The sequence below is a fragment of the Sciurus vulgaris genome (genome assembly GCF_902686455.1).
Source record: "Sciurus vulgaris genome assembly, chromosome: 6".
NCBI lineage: Eukaryota > Metazoa > Chordata > Mammalia > Rodentia > Sciuridae > Sciurus > Sciurus vulgaris.
Window position 1 is genome coordinate 161038694 of NC_136466.1, and position 16437 is coordinate 161055130.

General features: G+C 40.2%; 1 protein-coding gene across 5 annotated transcripts in view; it reads left to right on the plus strand.

The window, feature by feature from the left end:
* The window catches only part of DNAH5 (dynein axonemal heavy chain 5), a 301487-nt gene that overhangs the window by 161935 nt on the left and 123115 nt on the right, over nucleotides 1–16437 (plus strand). For all 5 annotated transcript variants that reach the window (XM_079145501.1, XM_079145505.1, XM_079145502.1 and 2 more), the window contains exons 36-40: nucleotides 3404–3582; nucleotides 3993–4180; nucleotides 4505–4699; nucleotides 6994–7128; nucleotides 8467–8574. In XM_079145501.1, coding sequence (XP_079001627.1) covers nucleotides 3404–3582; nucleotides 3993–4180; nucleotides 4505–4699; nucleotides 6994–7128; nucleotides 8467–8574 — 805 coding nt within the window. The remainder of the gene's footprint in view (nucleotides 1–3403; nucleotides 3583–3992; nucleotides 4181–4504; nucleotides 4700–6993; nucleotides 7129–8466; nucleotides 8575–16437) is intronic.

Here is a 16437-nt window from a genome sequence, read left to right on the forward strand (position 1 = left end):
TTGTAAGTAAACCAACTTTTTCTCAAATACCTTGTTGGTGCACATTCCCTTTGTAGTCTTAGGAAACTTTCCAGTGTTTTAGGATCAGTAGGAATCAAAGTGACCTCTAGTTCACACGTGCTGTGGATACTTAACACTGACGATGGCCACAGATTCAGTCACACCAAGTGCTAATAAGCCCCAGGTCACAGGGTTGGTCACCGTTCATTTGGGGCCATGGTCATGTTCCACAGCTCCATTGGGGCAGGAGGAACAAGATCAGAGTGTACAGCTGAACCCGCATGAGCTCTTGTTTGGCAAAAAGTTCAAGGAGCCAGGGTGAGTCAAGCGGTTGGGGAGAGAAGCAGGTGCTAGGCCGTGCTCCTCAGCTAGCGGGTAGGCAGGACACTAGAACAGGGCTGGGACCAGGTCAAGGCAGACATTTTTGAAAAGAGATCAGAGAGGAGGCATCAGAGAATTGAGGGAGTAAAGTTCAGGTGCCCGCGGCCTGCCCTGGGAAGAGGCTCATGCATATGCACAGGAGCTTCCTGACAGGCTCGCTGGCCACCAAGGGACAGTGTGGGTACCTGAGTGGTCGCTGGACCAATGCCCACCTGGAGCAAAGTAGGTGAAGGACGGGTCTCCAGGAAGCCTGCCCCTTTCCACTTCAGATGACCTCCTCTAACGTGGGCCCTGGCTGTTGGTTTCTTTGTTTTTTTTGTTCTCAGGTGTAAAGAGGGTTCGTGGGACATGGCAGAGTGGCCAGGGTCAAGGATGCATTTCTTAGCCTGAGGGGGCTTGGCTTGCAGCCTCAGGCTGCCCCATCCATCCCAAGAGAAGTCGCCTCGTCTCCATGAGCCTTTTCCTCTTTTGTGGAGAAGAGAACAGTCGTGTCCTCGCGGGGTTCTCTGGGGACTCAGTGAGATGATGTGTGTGAAGAACGCGTCGCTCTTGTTACCAGGGAGACCACTCTGCAAGGGTTGGCAGTGGGACCTGGAACCTCCGTTAAAGGGTGAAGTCAGAGTGAGAGCAGGTGTCCTCTGGGTCCCGCCCCAGGGGACATTCAGGGCTGAGCCGTTTTCTTGACTTTTCAGGATCCCATTTTTCATAAGAGACCCCAGAAGCCTCCAGTCAGTGTGTCCCTGTCTGCTTCCACCCCTGAGCTGGATCATCACTTCCTTTTCTTTGAAATCTTTTTCAAGTTCAAATGAATGCTTGAGAGTTTGATCATAAGAAAACGGGGAACTTGGCTGCTAATGAATTCTCTCCTTGGACAACCCCAGATGGTGCTGGGGTCAAATAATTCAGGAGCACATTTTCAGGGTGAAATTTTTTCCTTCACATACATTCTGGCAGGGTCTCCCCAGATCTCTCATCTGCTAATCTTGTAGAGAAGGAGGGGGCAGGGGTGCAGGTGTAGTAGATGCTCAGAGATGGCATCAAGACGAGAATCCCAGGACATCTGATTACCAATTCGGCTTCACAAGGGGATTATCTATTTAGCAGTTCTCAATCTGTTTCATAGAAACAGATTTTGTACTTTCATGTTTTTAAAATAAATTTTATTATGCATATTTGAGGTTTACAACATGATATAATAGAATACAAATGGATAGTAAAATGGGTATTAGAATAAAGCAAATTAACATATCCATCAGTTCACATAGTAATTTTGTTTTGGTGACAAGAGCAGCTAAAATCTACTTATTTGACTATATCCCTAATCAGTAGAGTTTTATTGAATATACTCTTCATATTGTACATTCTGGTCTTTAGACTTATTCATCTTACATAATTAATAACTTGTATCCTTTGACCTGCATTGTTGCATTTCCTAACCCTGCTCTGCCTCTGTTTTTGTTGTTTGTATATTTGATTGTTCATCCCCCAGCCCTTGCTAGAGTCCACATATAAGTGAGACCATATGGTATTTATTTGCCTTTCTTTATCTGGCTTATTTCATTTAACATAGTGTCCATCAGGTCTATTCCTATTGCAGCAAATGGCAGAATTTTCTACTTTTTCATGAATGAGTAATATTCCATTGTGTAAATATACCATAGTTTTAAAATCCATTTTCCACTGACACAGTTGGGCCATTCATGGATATTGGGCCCAGTGCTTCAATGGATGCAGGAGTGCAGATATCTTTTTGAGGTGATGATTTTCTTTCCTTTGGGCATAGACCCACAAGAGGGATTGTTGGGTCATATAGTGTTCTGTTTTAAAATTCTTTAGTAAATCTTGCTGTTTTCCACATGACTACACTGAGCTGCAATGCGGTGTGCAAGGATGCCCCTTCTCCACATCCTCCCCATTATCTGTTATTTCCTGTCTTCTTGGTGGTAGCCATCTCAAAGGGTTAGGAGTGCTGCCAGACAGTGGTTTTAATTTGTATTCCTCTGATGATTCGTGATGCAGAGTGAATGTTGGTCTTTAGACATGGATGGATTTCCAGGAGAAAGTTGCTAAATAAGTTTTGGCAATTCTATCTACTTTTTTTTCCTCATACTTGTAGATTCTTTTTTAAATTGGTTCTCTTCAGTTATACATGACAGTAGAAGTCATTTCAATGTAATTGTACAAGCATGGAATATATCTTATTCTAGTTCAGACCCATGTGGGATTCACTACGGTGTATTCATTTAAGTGCATAGGAAAATTATTTTAGATTCATTCCACTGTCTTTCCTATCCTATCCTCCTGCCTTTCCCTTTATTCCCCTTTGTCTAATCTACTGAATATCTGTTCTCCCCCTCTCTCCCCTTATTGTGGGTTAGCTTCCACATATCAGTGAAAACATTCCTCCTTTGGTTTGTTGAGATTGGCTTATTTCACTTAGCATGATAGTCTCCAGGTCCATCTATTGACTGGCAAATGTCATCAAGGCATTCTTTATGACTAATACTCCATTGTATGTATGTAACACATTATCATCATCCATTCATTGAAGGGCAGTAGGTTGATCCATAGCTTGGCTGCACAGTTGAGCTGCTAGGAACATTGATAGGGCTGTGTCCCTGTAGGGTGCTGATTTAAAATCTTTTGAATATAAACCAAAGAGTGGGATGGTTAGGTCAATGGTGGTTCCATTCTTAGTTTTTTGAAGAATCTACTTAGAGAGTCTTACTATGCAGTATCATGAAACCTAAAAAAATTCAGCATTCAATAAACTTATTTAACCTTTTTAAGGGTTTTTAAGCTTATGCGACCAGAGACTCCTCTTCATTTTTTCCTTGGCACATCTTAATAGCCATAAGGACAAGTTTATTTTGGGGTGTAGTTTTAGAGCTGTTCTGTAGGGGCAAAGGCCCCGATCCTGTTTTTCACTTGTGTGTGTGTTCTCCCTGTGGTCCCTCGGAGCGCCTTCGGAGCACCTTCTAGATGCTGGAGGGCTGGTTCTAGTGGCGTCTATACCCTGCAGGTGTTACATCACCCTGGCTCAAGCTCTGGGGATGAGCATGGGGGGAGCCCCAGCTGGACCTGCAGGGACAGGCAAGACAGAAACCACCAAGGACATGGGACGCTGCCTGGGGAAGTATGTCGTGGTCTTCAATTGCTCAGACCAGATGGATTTCCGAGGACTCGGGCGGATATTTAAAGGTAAGGGTTGTCTCTGATTTGATTAGAAGTGTCAGCTAAGGTGTAATATCTTAAGACTTATTTTTCAGGGCCGGTGATGTTGCTTAATGGTAGAGCACATCCAAGCATGTGTGAGACTGGGAACCCAGCACCAAAGGAATCAAACAGACAAATAAATAAAACAACTGGCTTCATACATTTCAGGGTCCATTTTAAGTGTCATTTTTCAACTTTGTAAAATTTATTGGAAAATCTTGACTCTTATCAGTGTTGTGTTGGCCAAATGTTAATATCTTGAAATAGGATCTATTTGTTCAACTTCACTTTTGAGTAAATCTGGCTCGAGCTCATTTTGTGAGCTGCATAATGTCCTTTCCCCTACTTTCAAAATGATGTGCTAATCGGATCTTCTGCTTAATTTCCTTCCTAAGGACTGGCCCAGTCTGGATCCTGGGGTTGTTTTGATGAGTTTAACCGTATTGATCTACCAGTTCTGTCAGTCGCAGCCCAGCAGATTTCCATTATTCTCACGTGTAAAAAGGAGCATAAGAAATCTTTTATTTTTACCGATGGAGATAGTGTGACTATGAACCCTGAATTTGGACTTTTTCTAACCATGGTAAGAGCCCCTGGCAGAGCAGCTAAGGTGTGGCTGTCTTGTCTTTGCTCCTCTCTGTGGTCATGCGTGACCTGTGTGCCGTGGATGGAAATCAGAACTGTAATGTGCACTCCTGGTTGAAAGCCTTTGGTGTTAAATGAAGCTCACGTTAATAACTCATGGCTTGGTCTGTGCAGGTAGAGGACAGTGAGATATGTAAATGGGCTCTCTGATTGACAACCCAGGATTTTTTGCATGTACATAATGAATCATTTAATATCATGCTGTTTTGTGCCGTGGCCCTGGGAACACGTCAGTCATCCTTGGGTTTTGTTTTCCCTTTAGAATCCTGGCTATGCTGGGAGGCAGGAACTCCCTGAAAACTTGAAGATTAACTTCCGCTCGGTGGCCATGATGGTCCCTGACCGTCAGATCATCATAAGGGTGAAGCTGGCCAGCTGTGGCTTCATCGACAACATTGTTCTGGCCAGGAAATTCTTCACACTCTATAAGCTGTGCGAGGAGCAGCTTTCTAAGCAGGTGGGTCCTTCCGAAGGGCTCTCTGGACTGGGGCATATTTATTTTCCTATTCAGTGAAATGGTCTCATTTTTGAAAAATTATTGAGTTGTTGACAAAGTACCTTTCTTGATTCAAAACATGAAAGTATATCATTAGAAAACTAATATTGTCTGCATAGTTTTATTAGGAAATACATTTAAAGAAATTAGAATTCCTTTAAATAAATATAGAATTGAAGCAAATATTGTCCAGGTGGATTTAAGAACCAAAGTATTTTGGATGTTAGTATTTATGATTTATGCCACCTATACAATATATGTATTGTGGTTTGCAGGAGCCTGTCAGTCATTTTCTCTTCTGTCTTCTAAGCTCACTCAGGGATTTGACCAAGCTTTGCTAATCTGGCTTCTCTGTTGTAAATTCTTGGTAGTTTCCTCTATTGTTTGGAATAACAGGATCAGGCACCATGAAATTTCATAGCTAAGAGGCATGAAATTAATCATAGTATTAGCTATTGTATTAGTTATCTATATTAACTAATTAACTGTTTTAGCTAATATTGTTCCCCTGTATTAGTTATCTATTGCTGAATAATAATCATATCACAAAGAGTGGCTGAAAACAATACACATTTGTTATTTCAAAGTGTCAGTGGGCCAGAGGTCAGTGTGACTGGGTCCTGTGTGCACAGTCTCATAAACTGGCCAGAGCTGCAGTTTCCTTGGATACTTAACCGGGGAGTGATCTACTCCAAGTTCACTCAAGGTGTTGGTAGAATGTTTGCCTTGGGGTTGTAACTGAGGCATTGTTTCTTGCTTGCTGTTGGCTTGAGTCACCTTCAGTTCCTACGGGTTATGAGTGAGTAGGTATTTGCAGGTGGGATTCGCCAACATGACCTCTGGCTTCCTCAAAGTCAGCAAGGAAGGAGGTTCCAGTAAGAAGAGTCTTCCACATGATCGCGTGTATGTAATCACATGAAACCTGCCCTCTCTGCTATATTGTCAGAAGCAAATCACAGGTCCTACCCACCCTCCAGGTGATAAGGTCACACAAGCACCTGATGGGGCCAAGCATTAAGGCACATTTTTCTTTTTTCATATATAGTAAAAATTATTAAGAATATTGTGTTAGTCAGTTTTCTGTCACTATGACCAGGATACCTGACAAGGACAACTTAGAGGAGGAAAAGTTTATTTTGGCTCAGGGTTTCAGAGATTTAGTCCATGGTGGGCCAACTCCCTTGCTCTGGGCCCAAGGTGAGGCAGAACGTCACAGCAGAAGGGTGTGGCGCTTGCTATTCGCGGTGGCCAGGAAGCAGAGAGACAGGGAGGTAGGGGCTGCAGGGAAGGTGCTTCCAGGGCTCACCTCCAGTGACCCGCCACCTCCAGCCCTGCCCCACCTGCCGACAGTTACCACTCACCATTCCAAAGAGGGCAAGTGGATGGAGTCACAGATCTCATAACCCAGTGATCTCCCCTGCGAACACTCCTGCCTCAATGCAGCACTTCTCCAAACCATAACAGGCATTGAGTGAGGCGTTGAAATAAACCTGAGCCCGACATGAACACCACCTCAGACGCAGGTCGCTTTAATCCACGCCCTCACTCAGGGCTCCACTCCCAACCATCAATCATCTCATACTCCCAGGTTGGACCGATTTGCGTCCCGGTTCGCAGGTTCTTTCCCTCTGAATGTTCAGCTGCACACAGAGCCTCTGACGCGGGCCATGGCAGCTTCCTGGTCAACCCGACCCTAGCTCATTGCTTTTGGCCACCACCCACATTCTTGGCTTCTGCTTAGTACATACTTTACTCACTGTTCTTATCTTTCCCTCTGTCAAGTAAATAGTTTTTTCATTTTGTTCTTGCATGGAGAGCTTCCCACGTCACTGCCTCCTTCCTTCCTCTTACTGACTCTGCTTCTGCTCCCTTCTCTCCTGCAGTCCGTGTTCACACGTAGTGAGGTGACCTGGGTCAATGTGTACACAGCAGTGGCCCCGTGTGGAGATTCTGGGGCTCTCCCTTGGTACCCACTTATGTAACTTGGAGCCAATCCTCATGGGAGGTTTTCCCTGAAGAAGTTCACTCACCCCAGGGTTTAAGCTAATCATGGTGCCTGGGAAGAATCTTTGGATTTTTCTCTATTGGCTCAAAAAGTATATAAGTAAAGAAATTTATCACTCCACTCTTTGTATGAGGTTTTAAAAGGAAAATCAGCATTTATTCATTGTTGTAAATATGTTTTCTGTCAAATTCATAGTCTCCATGGGTAGGTTTATATTAAAAATAAGCCCCGTGTCTCTCACATTCTTCAGGTCCACTATGACTTTGGTCTGCGTAACATTCTGTCAGTTCTGCGGACGTTGGGGGCAGCAAAAAGAGCCAACCCCACGGATACAGAGTCCACAATTGTCATGCGTGTGCTACGAGACATGAATCTGTCTAAGCTGGTAAGTTTCACAGATGGAAATGTTCCACCTGCTTAAATATCAGTTCAACTAATTAAGCACAAATGAGATTTAGAAATATTTATTTGACATGCCTAATTATCAGATAAAGTGTTAGAGAACATAGCTTTAAATTATACTTTTTCAGAACTTTTTGCAATGATTTATCTAGTTTAAAATATGTCTATTTCAATGGAATTGAAGTGGATTTTTAAAAAAATCCATGTTAGGATTCCAAATACTTTAAATCATTTATTCAATTACTCTTGCCTTCCTCAGTCTATAGAGACTGGTAGAAAATTTTATTAAATTTCACAAATGTGTAATAATTTCATACTCTTAGAGTAAATACTGATAATCAATGTCCAATACCAACAGATTTGTATACAAGATGACAAAATGGTACAGCTTTATTTCAAAATAAATATATGGACCAAACTTAATTCATGAATTTCCTACTATCTCTCATTTATGAAATTCTTTTTAGTTAAAATTGGGAACTGTGGACTAGAGTATGCACTGTATTAGTCAGGGTTCTCTAGAGGGGCAGAACCAACAAATGTATATGATCATAAAAGAAGGTTTATTGGTTGACTTACATGGGCAGGCCCGCCATGGTGTCTGCAGGCTGGAGGGCTGAAGTGACCAGCAGTTGCTTGGTCCAAGACTCTGGAGTCTCAGAACAAGGGGTCAATGATGTAGCAGCAGTCCAGGAAAAAGGCCTAGAAACTCCCTGAAGAGTCTCTAGTCTGAGTCTGCTTTGGAAGAGTGACGGAGCTGCATTCTGATGTCCTCAGGTGATTGCAGAAGCAATCTAACCACCTGCTCAAGAAGAACTGAGCTTGCGTCTTCTGCTGCTTCCTTGTTCTTTTAACTTTGATTCCGTCCAGCACCCCAACCTATTGGACTGTGCTGCCCACACTTAGGGTGGATCTCTGCTTTGGTTTACCATCCCACATGCAAATAATTTCTAGAAATTTCCTCATTTAGACTTCCAGAATCCTCTTGATCTTAGGCACCTCTTACGCCAATCAAGGTGACAATTCAGATTAACTATCACATACACCAAACTAGGTAGTTTATGGAAAGGTTGTCATGTAAGTGGTGTTTTTTTCTACTTCCTTTTTTTCTTTTCTCATCTTTAACTTTTTAAAAAGATTATGGTAAAGATGAGAAAAATATGACTCAACTTTGATAAAGGGGATATTTTATTTATTAATGGTAATGATATTTTATTTATTAACTATTAATACAGAAATGACTTAGACTGCATTGGGGATTTTCAGTTAATCTGTATATTCTTTTGTTTGTGTTAAAGTCATCTGATTTTTCCTTTTTTAGATTGATGAGGATGAACCCTTATTTTTGAGTTTAATTGAAGATCTCTTTCCAAATATCCTTCTGGACAAGGCAGGTTACCCTGAACTGGAAATGGCCATCAGCAGACAGGTAATATATTTCCTGGGCATCCTCTGTCAGTTTGGTCTAGTTTCATGGGAATCAAACAGGAGGTGCCAGCAGCTGTTTAAGACAGGTTGCTGCACGCCACTGACAGCCGCTCCTACCAGGGCCTCCACTGCCGCACAACCACACGTCCACGAGTCAGGCTCAAGTGGCTATTTGATGGAAGCCATTCCACACCAGCCTCGTAAATGAAATGTACCTGGTCAGCAGAGGCCAGGGGGTTCAGATGGTTGCCTTGCTCACGTTTGATGTGGCTTGGTGCTTGGCCTTGGCCTTGACCTTGGCACTTACCACATTGCTTTGGACTCCAGACTCCTGCCTCTGAGTGCTGTTTGCAGTGTTCTCCTGTGGCCTCTCAGCTATTGCTCTTGTGATTTGTCCCTTAGGCTCTGGAGTGGAGAGATCCACTGCACCATGTATATCCTTTGGTGTCTGGACTTCCCTTGATGCTTGCTGCTGTTTAACTTTTCATAGTCTTCCCACAAATGGAAATGAATCACGTAGACCTTGTACCTCTATTTGATTTCCTATGAAGAAGAAGGGTTTGGAAAAAAAAAGTTGTTTTACAAAAGTGGTGATTAGTTCCTATTTATAAGATGCATTTTAGTTCCTTGAAAACATTTGCAATAAAAATCACATTGGTAGCATTGGATGTATGTTTTGCTTAAAAATTAGTATATAAAAGTCTGAATTTCCTGATCAAGAAATAGTAATAATTCATTCTGCAAATGGTTTCCTCATCCTTTGGCTGAATTTGTAGCACTACCTAAAAAGCCAAGTATTAAGTAATTTATAAGATGACTTACATTAGTTATTTGTATTACATGAAGAATCTGAAGAGCAAACACATGGTATGAATGATGCATGATTATTATTCACAGTTATTTAAATAAAATTAGAATAATTTACAGTGAGTTTAAGCATCGCGTGATGGTTAAGCCATGCATGGACCTTGGAGCAGAACATTTTGGACTTAAATCCCAACCTCTTAGCTATAAGCTGAATATCTTGGGAAAGCACTTTGTGCCTCAGTTTCCTTATCTGTACCATGAAGGTTTTAATAGTAATAATCTCATCATCTTGTATTGAAGGGTAATCGTAGGATAGTGTTGGGTATAACTTTCATACTCCGAATTTGGTAGGTAGAAACTATGTAGATATAGTCACTCGAAGAGCTACAGAGAAGCTTGAAATTTATATGGAAATTCAGTCAATCTGGAATGTCAGACATTTTTCTATTAGAAGTATCATCTCTTAAATTAAACATTCAAAATACATTTTACACTTGAGTCTTTATTCCTAAGTTGTTCCTTATTTGTACATTCAATAAAATGTGAATATAAATGTTTTCAATTCCCAAAGAGAAAGGCAGATGTTTCAATAAATTATTAGTTTGGGATATTTTAATTATACTCAACCTGATTTTGTCTATGTAGGTTTATATATTTTTTGTGCAATATGCTTTCTACTGTGGTGAAATCCATACCCTCAAATTATTCCTTCAAACACTCTGAGGTGTGCAGTCAGTGGCATTGAGGACATTCACAGTGGTCATCACTTCCGTCCACGTTCAGTACTTTTTTATCTTTGCAGACTGCAACTGTATATCTGCTAATCATCAACCTCCAGTTCCTTCTTTCCCATCCTATGTCTATGCATTTTTACTTATTTATTTTTTTGGTGCTGGGGATTGAACTCAGGGGTAGTCAACCACTGAGCCACATCTCTAGCCCTTGTTTGTGTTTTATTTAGAGACAGGGTCTCGCTGAGTTGCTATGCATTTTTTTAAAATTTATTTTTGTTGTAAACAAATGGGATACATGTTGTTTCTGTAACATGGAGTAACAGCATACCATTTGTGTAATCATACATTTACATATGGTAATGATGTTTGATTCATTCTGTCATTTTTTCCTTCCCCCCACCCTTCCCACCCCTCTTTTCCCTCTATACAGTCCCTCCTTCCTCCATTCTTGCCCCCCTCCCACCCCCCATTATGTGTCATCATCCGCTTATCAGTGAGATCATTCGCCTTTTGGATTTTGGAGATTGGCTTATCTCACTTAGCATGATATTCTCCAATTTCATCCATTTGCCTGCAAATGCCATAATTTTATCATTCTTTATAGCTGAGTAATATTCCATTTATATATATATACCACAGTTTCTTTATCCATTCATTAATTGAAGGGCATCTAGGTTGGTTCCACAGTCTGGCTATTGTGAATTGAGCAGCTATGAACATTGATGTGGCTGTATCTCTGTAGTATGCTGATTTTAAGTCCTTTGGGTATAGGCCGAGGAGTGGGATAGCTGGGTCAAATGGTGGGTCCATTCCAAGTTTTCTAAGGAATCTCCACACTTCTTTCTAGAGTGGCTGCACTAATTTGCATCCCTACCAGCAATGTATGAGTGTATCTTTTTTCCCCACATCCTCTCCAACACCTATTGTTGCTTGTATTCTTGATAATTGCCATTCTAATTGGGGTGAGATGGAATCTTCATGTAGTTTTGATTTGCATTTCTCTTATTACTAAAGATGGTGAACATTTTTTCACATGTTTGTTGATTGCTTGTAGATCTTCTTCTGTGAAGTGTCTGTTCATGTCCTTAGCCCATTTGTTGATTGGGTTATTTGTATTCTTTGTGTAGAGTTTTTTGAGTTCTTTATATATTCTGGAAATTAGTGCTCTAGCTGAAGTATGAGTGGCAAAGATATTCTCCCACTCTGAAGGCTCTCTCATCTCATCGCTGATAGTTTCCTTTGCTGAAAGAAAGCTATTTAGTTTGAATCTATTCCAGTTATTGATTCTTGCTTTTATTTCTTGTGCTATGGGAGTCCTGTTAAGGAAGTCTGATCCTAAGCCAACAAGGTGAACATTTGGACCTACTTTTTCTTCTATAAGATGCAGGGTCTCTGGTCTGATTTTGAGGTCCTTGATACATTGTGAGTTGAGTTTTGTGCAGGGTGAGAGATAGGGATTTAGTTTCATTCTGTTGCATATGGACTTCCAGTTTTCCCAGCACCATTTGTTGAAGAGGCTATCTTTTCTCCATTGCATATTTTTGGCACCTTTGTCTAGTATGAGAAAATTGTATTCATTTGGGTTTGTGTCTGTGTCCTCTATTCTGTACCATTGATCTACCTGTCTATTTTGGTGCCAATACCATGCCGTTTTTGTTACTATTGCTTTGTAGTATAGTTGAAGTTCTGGTATTGGGATACCCCCTGCTTCATTCTTCCTGTTAAGGATTGCTTTAGCTATTCTGGGTTTCTTATTCTTCCAGATGAATTTCATGATTGCTTGCTCTATTTCTGTAAGGTACATCATTGGGATTTTAATTGGAATTGCATTGAATGTATATAGCACTTTTGGTAGTATAGCCATGTTGACAATATTAATTCTGCTTAACCAAGAACATGGGAGATCTTTCCATCCTCTAAGGTCTTCCTCAATTTCTTTCTTCAATGTTTTGTAGTTTTCATTGTAGAGATCTTTTACCTCTTTGGTTAGATTGATACCCAAGTATTTTATTTTATTTTTGAGGCTATTGCAAATGGAGTTGTTTTCCTCATTTCCCTTTCAGCTGTTTCGTCACTTGCGTATAAAAATGCTTTAGATTTATGCGTGTTGATTTTATACCCTGCTATTTTGCTGAATTCATTGATGAGGTCTAGAAGTTTTCTGGAGGAGGTTTTGGATCCTCTAAATATATAATCATGTCATCTGCAAATAGTGACAGCTTAAATTCCCCTTTTCCTATTCGTATCCCTTTAATTTCTTTAGTCTGCCTAATTGCTCTGGCTAGAGTTTAGAGGACAATGTTAAATAGAAGTGGTGAAAGAGGACATCCCTGACTTGTTCCCATTTTTAAAAGGAATGGTATTAGTTTTTCTCCATTAAAAATGATGTTGGCCATGGGCTTAGCATAAATAGCCTTTACAATGTTCAGGTATGTTCCTACTATCCCTATTTTTTCTAGTGTAGTTTTGATTTGCATTTCTCTTATTACTAAAGATGGGCATGAAGGGGTGTTGTATTTTGTCGAACGCTGTTTCTGCATCAATTGAAATAATCATATGATTCTTATCCTTAAGTCTATTGACATGATGGATTACGTTTATTGGTTTACGGATGTTAAACCATCCTTGCATTCCAGGAATGAACCCCACTTGATCGTGGTGCACAACTTTCTTAATATGTTTTTGGATATGGTTTGCCAATATTTTGTTAAGGATCTTTGCATCTATATTCATCAAGGATATTGGTCTAAAATTTTCTTTCCTTGATTTGTCTTTTCCTGGTTTGGATATGAGGGTGATATTAGCGTCATAGAATGAGTTTGGTAGGGTACACTCTTTTTCTATTTCCTGGAATACTTTGAGAAATATTGGAATGAGATCTTCTTTGAAGGTCTTGTAGAACTTGGCTGAGAATCCATCTGGTCCTAGGCTTTTCTTGGATGGTAGGTTTTTAATGGCTTCTTCTATTTCATTGCTTGATATTGATCTGTTTAAATTGTGTATGTCCTCCTGGTTCAGTTTGGGAGGAGTATATGTCTCTAGAAATTTGTCAGTGTCTTTGGTAGATTCTATTTTGTTGGAATACAGATTTTCAAAGTAGCTTCTAATTATGTTATGTATCTCAGTGGTATCTGTTGTGATATTTCCTTTTTCATCACGAATTTTAGTAATTTGAGTTTTCTCTCTCCTTCTCTCTCTTAGTGTGGCTAAGGGTTTATCTAGTTTATCTATTTTGTTTACTTTCTCAAAGAACCAACTTTTTGTTTTGTCAATTTTTTGAGTTGTTTCTCTTATTTTGATTTCATTGATTTCAGCTCTGATTTTAATTATTTCCTGTCTTTTGCTGTTATTCTGTTCTTCTTTCTCTAGGGCTTTGAGCTGTAATGTTAGGTCATTTAGTTGTTGACTTTTCATTCTTTTCTGGAATGCGCTCCTCTTAGTACCGCTTTCATAGTGTACCAGAGATTTTGATATGTTGTATCATCATTCTCATTTACCTCTAAGAATTTTTTATCTCCTCCCTGATGTTTTGTGTTATCCATGCTTCATTCAATAACATATTATTTAGTCTCCTGGTGTTGGAGTAATTTCTGTTTTTTATTTTGTCATTGATTTCTACTCTCAGTCCATTATGATCTGATAGAACACAAGGCAGTATCTCTATTTTTTTGCATTTCCAAAGGGCTGCTTTGTGGCATAACATATGGTCTATTTTTGAGAAGGTTCCATTTGCTGCTGAGAAGAAAGTGAATCCGCTCGTTGAGGGATGGAATATTCTCTATATGTCTATTAAGTCTAGGTTATTGATTGTGTTATTGAGTTCTGTGGTTTCTTTGGTTGGATTTTGTTTGGAAGATCTATCTAGTGGTGACAGCGGTGTGTTAAAGTCACCCAGAATTATTGTGTTGTGGTCTATGTGATGCCTGGAATTGAGAGGATTTGTTTGATGTACAGGGATGCACCATTGTTTGGGGCATAAATATTTACTATCGTTATGTCTTCCTGATTTATGGTTCCCTTAAGCAGTATGAAATGTCCTTCTTTATCCCTTCTGACTAACTTTGGCTTGAAGTCCACTTTATCTGATATAAGGATGGAAACCCCCGCTTTTTTATTGAGTCCATGTGCGTGGTAGGTTTTTTCCCATCCTTTCACCTTTAGTCTGTGGATGTCTTTTTCTATGGAATGAGTCTCTTGCAGGCAGCATATTGTTGGGTTTTTCTTTTTAATCCATTCTGCCAGTCTATGTCTTTTGATTGATGAGTTTAGGCCATTAACATTCAGCGTTATTACTGAGATTATGATTTGTATTCCCAGTCATTAGGCTTATTTTTGGTTTTTAAGTTGACTTGGTTTCTCTTTTGAGTGCTTTTTCTCTAAGGTAGTTCCTCCCTTTGCTGACCTACATTGTTGTTTTTCATTTCCTCCTCATGGGATATTTTGTTGAGAACATTCTGTAGTGCAGGCTTTCTATTTGTAAATTCTTTTAACTTTTGTTTATCATGGAAGGATTTTATTTCATCTTCAAATCTGAAGGTTAGTTTTGCTGGGTAAAGGATTCTTGGTTGGCAACCATGTTCTTTCAGAGCTTGAAATATGTTGTTCCAGGCCCTTCTAGCTTTTAGAGTCTGGGTTGAGAAGTCTGCTGCTATCTGTATTGGTCTCCCATATATGTAATCTGATGCTTTTCTCTGCGGCCTTCAAAATCCTATCTTTATTTTGAATGTCAGGCATTTTCATTATAATGTGCCTTGGTGTGGATCTGTTGTGAGTTTGTGCATTTAGTGTTCTGTAAGCTTCTTGTATTTGATTTTCCATTTCATTCTTCAGGCTTGGGAAATTTTCTGGTATTATTTCATTGAATAGGTTGTTCATTCCTTTGGTTTGTATCTCTGTGCCTTCCTCAATCCCAATAATTCTTTAATTTGGCCTTTTCATGATGTCCCACAGTTCTTGAAGATTCCATTCATGATTTCTTACCATCTTCTCTGTTTGGGTAACTTTATTTTCAAGATTAAATATTTTGTCTTCATTGTCTGAGGTTCTGTCTTCCAAGTGGTCTAGTCTTTTGGTGATGCTTTCCACTGAGTTTTTTATTTGGTTTATTGTCTCCTTCATTTCAAGGATTTCCATTTTTTTTTTTTTTGAGAATCTCTATCTCTTTGTTGAAATGATCTTTTGCTTCCTGCAGGTGCTTTTTCGGCTTATTGGTATGATCATTCATTGCCTGCATTTGCTCTCTTATCTCATCCTTTGCTTTGCGAATCATCTTAATCATGTATAATCTGAAGTCCTTTTCTGACATTTCTGCTAACATACCGTCATTGGATTCTATTACTATAGAATCTAGATTTGTTTGGATCATTTTCTTCCCTTGTTTTTTCATGTTGTTCATGTATCTTCCCCTCTAGCATTGCAGATCTGGGGTATTGCAGATTTCCCCCTATAGGCTTATAGTGGCCCTATAGGTTTCCAAAACCCTTTCTTTAAGGGGAGATCAATATTAGCATTGCCCAGTTCAGATACTATGCAATCCTAGACCAAATAGCCCCTATGAGGACAATAACAAAATTGTCATAATAAACAGAATGAGTTAAAATATTATCTTTGATAAAACAAACAGGTTTGCAATAAGGTCTACAGTTTCTAATGGAGGACACAGAGGATGCAGATGGATGTAGAATGTGGCTGTTAATGGGATAAGAGAAGAATATACAGAAGTTCTGGATGATAGAAAGGGTGAGAATGTAATCAAAAGAAACTGGATATTAGCATGCAAAAAAGGGAGAAAGAGACTCTGAGGGAACAGGTAAACAAAAGAAAAAGAGAGCAAGAAAAGTAAAGAAATAAAAACTTAATTTTTTCAATAAGGTGAAAAAAGAAAACCTACAGTATAATAGTCATATAGTAATGAAACCTCCCAGTGTTCAGTAGCCTGATGCATGAGAGGTACCTGACAATGAGCTTCAAGCCTCCAGCAGGTGTCTCAGGATGGGATTTGCCCCACCTAAAGATCAGAGCTCTGGTTTCCAGAATTATCCAAGATGGTCACTCTGGCTTCGAAATACGTTGGCAAATGGGGAGCTGCAGCTCAGGGTGTAGACGGGATCAGCTGGAGGTCCTGGAGTCGGGATGCGGTTGGTCCGGTAGGGGTCCTGGAGGTCCGGTGTGTTTGGTGTGGTTGTGGGATCCTGGAGGCCGGGGGCAATTGGTCGGTCTGGGGTCCCGGTGATAGGGCGCAGTCAGTTGGTCTGGGGGTCCTTGCGGCAGGGAGCAGTCAGTCGATGTGAGGGCCCCAGAGGCAGGGAGAGATCGGTTGGGCT